General features: G+C 37.3%; 1 protein-coding gene across 1 annotated transcript; it reads right to left on the reverse strand.

Annotated features, from left to right (window-relative positions):
• Nucleotides 1-543: 543 nt before the first annotated feature.
• Nucleotides 544-7941, reverse strand: LOC137735294 (phosphoglucomutase, chloroplastic-like). Its single transcript, XM_088696926.1, has 22 exons — nucleotides 7530-7941; nucleotides 7317-7382; nucleotides 4999-5043; nucleotides 4814-4906; nucleotides 4617-4669; nucleotides 4427-4478; nucleotides 4250-4318; nucleotides 3998-4066; nucleotides 3557-3679; nucleotides 3419-3468; nucleotides 3139-3217; nucleotides 2978-3042; nucleotides 2830-2897; nucleotides 2527-2645; nucleotides 2359-2433; nucleotides 2122-2237; nucleotides 1602-1743; nucleotides 1414-1495; nucleotides 1300-1346; nucleotides 1121-1198; nucleotides 904-1009; nucleotides 544-827 (listed from the first exon to the last, which is right to left on the reverse strand). The coding sequence occupies exons 1-22, from the start codon at nucleotides 7755-7757 to the stop codon at nucleotides 760-762; spliced, it is 1893 nt and encodes a 630-aa protein (XP_088553052.1). The 5' UTR covers nucleotides 7758-7941; the 3' UTR covers nucleotides 544-759.
• Nucleotides 7942-10252: the final 2311 nt, after the last annotated feature.

Below are 10252 nucleotides of genomic sequence, written 5' to 3' on the forward strand. Positions count from 1 at the left end.
AAGATTTGTTATAATAATAATGATACTATTTTCCAATTGTCCTCAAACACCGGTCACGTGTCCCTGGGAAGATCGGATACAAGTCCTAGACAAACATGCCTCCAAAGGTCCCCCATTTTGTTTCTTTTCCATTGGCCTTCTATAAATTGGGAACTAGCTAGTAACTACGTGTCCATTCGACCTTATTGGTCGACATAATGCAGTGTTGCAATTAAAAAACCATGCATGTTTGGAGCGCTGGTGCATGTCTGTTGTTTTAACTTTTAATTCGCGGCTTCAGAGATTTTATCACATTATTTGTAATCATTTAAGTTCTGTGGGGTTTCGATTAATGAAATATTACTCGTGTATCAGCGCCTTTCTCTTGCTAAGAGATTGTTGTCTTTCGATTTCTAAGTTCTCTGCAATTGTAATGTGGTAGAAAAAACGGGGAGAGAGACTTTTCAGGTCTCTCCACGCACTTAGAGATTAATAATGGAGCCTATATATCTATCCATTTAAACACATATCGGTTCTTAAGAACAACCGAAAAGGCATCACACATTGAACCGAGGAATCAATATCTTTATTTTTACGTTCATATACTTCAACATATTATGCAAGGATCTTCAGGCCTTATTTTTGTTTCCTTTCCAGAAAGCTGGGACTACCTACCATAAACCAAAACTGAACATGGTGAATTTGCGTCAAAACGCGCTGCTTCCGGTGAAGCTTAGGGTAACACTTGGAAAGATGAGACCCGTCATGGTGTCACTGTGATCATGTGATGACTGTGGGCTTCTCCCTTCCAGTGAATTCCTTCAGCTTCGATACAGACAATGCCAAATCTAAAGCGTAACCAGAAAAGGAGTAATAAGTAACAATGTATGTAAGGCTTCGTTATAGAAACACAGAAAAACTAACCTATCAATGGCTTTAGTGCCGTTTGGGCATCCACGTCATGTTTAGAGGCATCTGGTTCATATTGTTCAATGTAAATTCGAACAGTCGCTCCTGCTGAACCCGTTCCCTATACAGATACATGAAATTGTAAGATACTTCCATTCTGTTGAAGATTTAAGTCCCGAAGATTAAAGTATAAATAAGTCATCAAAATAGGTAAAGAAAGAAAGTTTATTACTGATAAGCGATATATGATCCTTGATCCATCTGTAAAAACAAACCGAACACCTTGCTTTGACGCCACACTTCCATCAACCTGCAAAATTGTATGAGATTGGATTTAAACAAGATGACCTAACAAACTATTCATTTGCTTGAAGTCAATTTTGAGGAAGGAGAACATGTAATGGGACTTACAGGATCAGTGTACGTAAAGTCATCAGCAAATTGGAGAATGTAATTTCCTGTGGGATGATAACTTTCAGCCTCCAAGATCACGATAGTATCAAGAAAAGAGAGGTACAAACTTACCGTACTTGTCACCGGTCTTGCTGCTAGAGATCAATTCTCGTAGATAATCTATCATTTTGTTGGCACCTGCAGACTCGCATTCCTGGGTAAAGTATACAAGATTAGAGAACTGCACAAAGTTCCACAACTGAAACTGAAATACTGACTGATTATGCAAATATGATTTAGAATGCAGTTGTGATGCTCACTTCGTAGTCATATCGAGAAAAGAAATTTCTTCCATAGGTTGCCCAGTGTTCCTTCACGACGTCTGCAACAGAGACCAACTTCTCCCCAGGTTTTTTGTCTTTGTTACGATATGCAATGATTGAAAGCCAAGCTAAAACTGCCCTGTCATTGGTAAATACTTGAGTCATTTTACTCAAGTGACCATTCTTTTTCTTAACACCAAAAGAAGTGATAATCGATCGTGTGATAGAATGGGGAAAATATCTTTAGCAATGAAAATAAGAAGTTGAAGCGTCAGGCATAGAATTAGAAAAATACAGAAACAAAGTATGATGTTAGAAACGCCTAAATAGAAATAGAAACAAAGCAATATTTCAAGTAAGTGCCAAATCAAGTAACGGAACAAAAGGATTCAAGAAAGCAACTTAAGCAGAAAATTACAGCTTTTGTTATTAAGAAGCCTAGATAGGGAAAATCTTGTTTAATGCAGAAAAAATGTGCACCACCACGATCACCTAAAGTATAGATTTAGACAAATACCATATGCCATCTTTCTCGCGGATGTGATCAGAACCTGTTCCAAAACTCTCTTCCCCACATATAGATAACTTCCCAGCATCCATAAGATTCCCAAAGAACTTCCAACCAGTGGGAACCTGAGCCCGAAAAAGGTACGTTATATGTTACTAGAAGAGCTTCTTGTAGAATTAAACAACTGCACCAAATACATTATGTTTCTACATTTTCTATCAATACAATAGTCAAGGAGAATGAAACCTCAAAGAAAGGAAGCTTGAATTTTTCAGCAACACGATCAAGTGCACCACTTGTTGGCATGGATCGAGCTAATCCCTAAATAATTAAAGGAAATAAACAGTCATTTCTTGTTGTTCTACAAGAAAATCGCACTGCAAACAAATAACAGTGGAAATAAAGGTGCACGACCTTGGGGCCCCTCCGGAAGTATGGAATAGCTTCTTGGGCATTGGCTGCAATAATTGCAACAGAGTCTGAAGGAGTAACAAAAAAGCCTCTACCAAGAATCATGTTCCTATCACCATCCCCTAATCAAAAATGAAATTTTTGTCATTCAACACAATGATACGTCCATTGCAACTTCTAAAGCGGCAGTTATAATGGAAATCTGTATAATGTATGACTTTGGCATTCCATACTAAACCAAACAGCATGGCTCTTTAGTCATAAATCCATTCACACAAATTCTCTCTCCTTAGTCATCAAACATACCATCACTAGCAGCCCCAAAGTCAGGTCCATTTTCGCTATACAGAATGTCGACCAAATCCTTGGCATAACTATTTGACAACACAAGTCAAAATTAGCAGTGGCCTAGTATAATAGTAAGGCAACACAACTTTAATTACTAAACTCTTACGTAAGATTAGGATCTGGATGGCTATGACCAAAATCCTCCAGAGGCACTCCATTTGAAATTGAATCCTATACACAGCTTGCCAAACACCTCTCGTTAGGAATACAGACATTAGATAACATGCAGAGTATAATCACTTTGAAGTTGTCCTACACGCAGCATACCAGACTGGCTCCGAGCTTATCCACAAAGATGGGTTTCGCATAAGCACCAGTAACAGCATGCATTGCATCAAACATAAACCTGAAAAGTTCCAGTCATTAAGAAATATTTCAAAAACCATGATATTACCCTCTATGAGTTTAAAAACTTTACACTGAAGCATGGCACAAATGAATAGGAAGTGATTCCTAATTACTAACAAATTCCCGGTTCTAAACCTATATCCAGAGTGAAATAAACTAGCATACAAAAGAGTCATTGCTAGACGTCAGATTAACATACCGGAAGTCTAACTGTAGAAGACTTTTGATAAGTTGGAAATCAAATACGTTCTGCACAAAATCCCATAGAATTAGTTGTCTTCAAACTGGATGAATTTTCATCTCAAAGTTCTTATGATGCATGATTTTTGTCTCCTACCTCCAACAATTCTAAATAATCAGAAACCGGATCAACAACTTCAACACTGAATTTTTCATACTTTACTACTCCGAGAGTAGATAGGTCAACATCAGCAATATCTGCTATCTTTATTTCAGCGATCTGCATTGTACTTATATGATTCAAACTTAAATCGAATATAGAAACGTACAGTAAGAAGTTAAGAACACATGAAATTTGATGCAATCTGAGTTTTGGAACTTATGCTTCAACGTTATATAACTGGAGGGCAAAATTCAACTGGAGATTGCTATTGTCAACTATCTGTTTTTCAAAGTAATTGTTAATTTTGAATAGTAGAGCTTTATCTGTATTGAATCCAGAAGAAGACATGAAAGCAAGAAAAAACTAGCCACATTTGACAAGTACGAATAGAAGGATAGTAAATGTAGCAAATATGCATATGAAGCCAGCACTTACAGAAAGAGTGTTTCCGTAAATCTTGTCTGTGATGGACTCGGGTGCAGGTTGGCCACTGTTGTAATTAAACTAGAAAGTGAACAAAGAGTCAGATATCATGAAGTAGTGGATTGGGAGATATTGAAATTTATAAACACAAAACTGAAAGAAATTCAAGACAAAATAGTTGAAACATGGAAACTTCGAAGACTAGATCCTATCAGATTGCATTACACCATCCATTCTTTAAATTATGTATGCATAAGAACTCACCTTAATACCCCAATCATAATCAGGTCCACCAGGATTGTGGCTTGCACTCATGATAAATCCCCCATTCGCCTATAAAATAATTGATTAATCAGAAACAAGACAAGGGACAAATAAATCCAATTAAACAAGATGTGCCAAGATGCAGAAATACAGAAAAATCGAGCAGCGCTAGCTTGCCTGCCTCTTTCTGATTACTGCAGAAACGGCAGGTGTTGACAAAATTCCTTCCCTGCATCACAAAGTTCATCATTGACTCATATATTTAAAGCCGAAATGCAGTACATAGAAGAGCATCAAAAGAATCACAAGATTAAAACAATCATAAAAGGTACTACCACTGGAAATATCAGCCAACCAAGACACTTACTTGCCAACCAAAATTTTCCCAACACCGTTCCCGGCAGCAATTTTGATAATAATCTGCATTGTAGATCCACAAAGATAATCGCTAACGAAGACATAGGATTTGTAGCATCAATGGAAACAGAAAGTAAAAGCAAACTGCAAAATTAAACGCAGCTTTGATTGTTTACGAAAATAAAGAATGAAACATTGGTAAAGAACCTGTGCAGCTTCACGATTAAAGTAACGACCATCACCTCCTAACACCAATAACCCATTCTTGTAATCCTCGGGCGGCAATGAATCAAATAAAGCCTACGCAACAGAAAATTCGAAATGACATTCAAAACCACAATGCACTAAAACCAAAGATGAATTCAACACAAAACCAGTGTAAGTATTCATACCTGAATCCAATTTGCAAGGTAATTTTCTTGCTGAAAAACTTTCACCTAGAAAAAACAAATTACATTTTTCGACAAAAAAGAATCAGCCTTCAATTGTTAGTGTTGTGCCTTGGCCCGTTCGTTAGTGCGGAACCGAGATTCAGATTACAACCTCACCAAAAATCACACACAGTTGAACAAAATAAAATACAAGAAATAAAGACACAGAGAAATTTACGAGGTTCGGCAAAAAACTGCCTACGTCCCCGGAGAGATATTGCTCTTCACTATGAGAATAACAGTACAAGTATACATGAGTTAAATCGACATAATCCAATCCCATATCCCTTGTACACCCACTCACAGAATTTTCCGAAGAGCCTCACTCTACCCCAAGAGTTCTTTCACAAGAGATCTTTCACTCTAGCTCTCTTGATTTCTCTCACCCGTACCCATGGTAGAGCCAAATGCTCTCATCATCTCTTTGGATGCTTTACATCTCTTACATCCCTCTCTCTTGTTTTGCCAAATGCTCTCTTTTTATGCTTTTCTTAATCCAAGCCTTCTCCCACAAAACATGGCTTTGAAAAAGCCACAAAACATGGCTTTGAAAAAACCACAAAACATGGCTTTGAAAAAGCCACAAAACATGGAGCAATTTAAGCCACAAAACAAGCCACAAAACAAGCCACAAAACAAGGAAACATTTGGCCATTATCCAACAATCTCCACCTTGGCCAAATTGTACCAAAGTCCATTGGCCTTACGTACCAGCATGCACACTCTGAATCAACCTCGTTGGTCCTGTTCCGATTCAGTTACTGCCAATGCATGTGCAGCTGCTGCAAGCTAAAAATCACCATTTAGCTTCAGACAGGATCTCAACACATCCTCGTCTCCTCCAACAGGTTTTCCTCCTCTTCATTGTCTGCAACCTGGAAACTCGTCAGCGCGCCTATTTCCAGCAACAACCCATCGAGCCAGACAAAATTCCCACACTTCCTCCTACCTCAGGACATTCTCATCACCTGTGAATCCCATAGCTCCACCTACTGCAAAACCCCTGCAACACTTGAGACTAAACATCACCAGGAGAAGTGTTGCTTCGAGTACCTAGAGGGCATACTCAAAGTCTTCCACCACAAACTTGCTAACCCGGCCTTGCACCCGTAGCATTGTGGACCCTTGCCTCCGGAACAGGATCTGAACCTGCTGTCTCTCTCAGATCCTCTTTCCAATTTTCTTCCATGATTTCAACCTTGAATAACTTAAGCAGTCTTGTGCCCACCATCATCCATGGTCTATTTTGTGTATCATTCCACACCAAAGAAGCTTGCACCTGCTCCAAACTTACTGTTTCTTTCCTTGCAGTAAAGTTTCACAAGGTTCTCGTACAAATCTGAAAGTGAGGTAAGAAGAAAGAGGCCTTTGTCTTCTTCCTCAACATCAACTTTCGCAGTTGATCCAAGCATCCCTAAACACGGCTTCCATTTCTTCAGGCTTCCATTACTCTCCTTTACCAAGAGCAAAACCGCCTCTCCCTTTAAACTGCTCAACTGAAAATTCCATGGTGAACAACAAATCTGGACCTCCAACGAACCAAAGCCCCCAACGATGCTCTGATACCAATTGTTGTGCCTTGGCCCGTTCGTTAGTGCGGAACCGAGATTCAGATTACAACCTCACCAAAAATCACACACAGTTGAACAAAATAAAATACAAGAAATAAAGACACAGAGAAATTTACGAGGTTCGGCAAAAAACTGCCTACGTCCCCGGAGAGATATTGCTCTTCACTATGAGAATAACAGTACAAGTATACATGAGTTAAATCGACATAATCCAATCCCATATCCCTTGTACACCCACTCACAGAATTTTCCGAAGAGCCTCACTCTACCCCAAGAGTTCTTTCACAAGAGATCTTTCACTCTAGCTCTCTTGATTTCTCTCACCCGTACCCATGGTAGAGCCAAATGCTCTCATCATCTCTTTGGATGCTTTACATCTCTTACATCCCTCTCTCTTGTTTTGCCAAATGCTCTCTTTTTATGCTTTTCTTAATCCAAGCCTTCTCCCACAAAACATGGCTTTGAAAAAGCCACAAAACATGGCTTTGAAAAAACCACAAAACATGGCTTTGAAAAAGCCACAAAACATGGAGCAATTTAAGCCACAAAACAAGCCACAAAACAAGGAAACATTTGGCCATTATCCAACAGTTAGCCCAAATATCCAACACAATGTAGGGAAAAGCTGTTTAATTTAGCTCCATTTAGATTACAGAAAGTCCATTCGAACGGCCAAAAGGGCATAAATTAAAATATTCAAGAACCAACCTTTTTTCGGAGACCACTGGTTCCAGTCTTCTGACCTTCGATTGGTTTAGTGGGAACCAAATTAATCTGAAGAAAGAAAAAAAAACCCATTTGTTAAATCAACCCAGAAGTCAAAACCAATACAGATTGACAGAGAAAAACGCATTCACACACGGACACATATTGCAACACACAAATAGAAATTAATGTGCAATATACAATTGAGTGAGATACCTTGATGCCCTGTGGATCAGCAACCGTGGTTGGGGAAGAAGAGGAGGAGGAAGCGGCTATAATGGTGAGGGAGTGTGAGGTTCTGAGTGGGAGGTGTGGAAGGGGAGAGAAGGAGAGGAGTGAGAGAGATGGGTTTGGAGGAGATAGAGTGGCATTTGATGATGATGATAAAGTTTTGGGTCTGAAGGTTGGGGAAAGAAGGTTGTGTAATCTGAGAGAAAGTGCCATTGTTCTTGAGTTTGTGTTTCAGAGGCAGAGAGAGAGAGAGAGAGAGAGAGAGAGAGAGAGAGGAGATGTTAGGGGAAGATTGAGGAGTGTATATACGCTGACAGATGCATGGAAGTGGAGAGAGAGGAAGAAGATGTTAGGGGAAGATTGAGGAGTGTATATACGCTGACAGATGCATGGAAGTTTAGAAAATCCATGTTTGCCACATGTACGTTGCGTAACACTTATCTACAGAGTTGCGTCATCGTGTGAAGTTGAAGTGTGGGATCGCTTTTTCATACTTTTCTCGGGATATTGTACGGTATAGGGATGTCCTATCCATAAATCTTATTTTACTTCTTACACATTTTTTAATAATTTATGTCTATTGATAATCTTCAATTCATCTAATCTGATGACCGAAAATTCAAAAAATATGTGAGAAGTAAAATAAGGTGTGTGGATATTACACCCCTACGGTATATAATTGAATACGGGGGTGTAAATTTAATATTTAGGATCAGGTATAAATGAAGGATGTAATCACTTTCACGGTTTTTGATTGCGACAGCTACTAGCGTATACCTTTGAGTGAAAGGATACTTCAGATTTGCAACCACAAAAAGATAAAAGAAATTCATGTATTTTTCGTTACTTAGTACAACATGTATTCCTTTACACTTAAATGAAATGTTTCAAGTTTGAGTTTCATGGATGATGAGTTTAAAATCAATTTATTCCTCTTACCTTTTAATGTAAATACATCATTGTTCCTAAAATAAAAAATAGAGCTTTTTATGTAATCTAATGTTCAACAAGAGGATGCTCATGTGGTTCAATATTCAAGTTGATGAGGTCTTCGGTTTTTACTCATGCCTCATTGGATAGAAATTCTCCACTTTGTCTATGTCATTGAAAATCGTTTTTGTTATTCCGTGAAAAAAAATTCTATTAAATTGAGGGTATTTTTGTCCAAACAACCCTCCACTTGCTTTTTCATTTAACAGAGATTTTTCACAGAATGATCAAAATGATTCATAGTAGACAAACTCCAGAATCACTTTAATCAATTTTCAATTTTAAGAATAAAGTGAAAATTTATGTCAATCTTATAGATTATTTCGGCGAAAAATTATGTTCTTTAGGTAATCAAGTCATCAAAAAAAGGTTACTCACCTATTGATACCAAAATTGCATTGAACCGATTAAAGAAGATTAAATGGATGACCCAAACTAAAGCCCAATTGAATTAAGAAGAAATGTTAACAACCTTATTTGTCTTTTTATTTTAATTTTTTACACTTCTTCTCATACACGTGTATTTAATTAGTACTTAAATCTAAAATTTTAATTATATTAAAATCACACTGTTTTTCTTTATTTGTTATTATAGCAAAGAACATTGGTCTAACATACCCAAGAAAGCCAATAGGATAGCATTGAGCCGGTTATCAGTTGTGACTTGTGAAATTCCTTACTGTGTTTCACGTTACAAAGTCAGCAAAGTTTTTCCCATTTTCAAGTTTAAAATGCTTTATTTGCGATGTGATTTTATCAAATAATTATGTGTAAAAGCATTAGAAATAAACACACATAAATCACTCTGACAGGTAACCCTTAATTTAACCGCCACTTAAAACTTGAACAAAAGAATTTGCCACTAATGGAAAAGGAAATTAATATATAAAGCAACGGACTGTCTTGGGTTCTCTAAAGTACTCGGTATTTTGAGTTTTTAATCATTAAATTATGGTTCAAAAATATAAAAATCAAAATATTTAACGGATAAAACATCCAGAATACCTAAGATTTTTTTATAAGACATTAACAATGAAGCTAAGTGCATCTCAAGTGAGGTAACAATTAGATGACAAAGCTAGATTTGCTATAACACAGAGGAAATACGCAATCCAACAAAGGTAGCAACTCAATTGCCACTTTTTCAAATTAGCAAGTTGGTTCTCATAATATAAGACAAAATTAATGGAAAACTAATGAAAATGGCTTGAAAACTTTGAGTTTTAACGATGAGGACAAAATAAAGGGTAAAATGAATAGTACCATGATTGAATTTTTAATGTAAAAATGTGGTTTTTCATTAAAGTGAACAGTACTGAGAGCTTTTCGTTAAAGTTCCATAAAATTAAACAGTTGGTAGAGTGAATTTGAATGAGAAATTTCTACTTTTCTAGCATAAAAGTGTAAAATGAGTTAGCAAATGAACCCAAATCCTCTCCGGATCTAAAGATTCTGAGCCTAAGTATCAAATGATCCAGACCGTTGAAATTTGATCTAACGGCTACAATTATTATAACTTTTAAAAGAAGTCTCATGTTTGTAACTGTTGGATCAAATTTCAATGATCCAGATCAAAAGATCCTTAAGCTCAGGATCTTTAGATCTGGATAGGATTTAGGTTCTTAGCAAATGACACATTTAAAGAAAAATTTGTGGCAGGTCGACTTCAGCCAAAAAGTTCTTTGTGTACCGGCTACTGGCCAAAACCCAAAGCTTCT

The sequence above is a fragment of the Pyrus communis genome, chromosome 7, assembly GCF_041283825.1.
Source record: "Pyrus communis isolate YQ-2024b chromosome 7, ASM4128382v1, whole genome shotgun sequence".
Lineage (NCBI taxonomy): Eukaryota > Viridiplantae > Streptophyta > Magnoliopsida > Rosales > Rosaceae > Pyrus > Pyrus communis.

Excerpts from the sequence above, each read along its gene's own strand:
- LOC137735294 (XM_088696926.1), bottom strand. The coding sequence starts at position 7,757 with ATGGCACTTTCTCTCAGATTACACAACCTTCTTTCCCCAACCTTCAGA. Across the intron at positions 2,898-2,977 it reads CATCCAGATCCTAATCTTAC|TTATGCCAAGGATTTGGTCG; the intron begins GTAAGAGTTTAG and ends GTTGTCAAATAG. Across the intron at positions 2,238-2,358 it reads TCAAGCTTCCTTTCTTTGAG|GTTCCCACTGGTTGGAAGTT; the intron begins GTTTCATTCTCC and ends TTTCGGGCTCAG.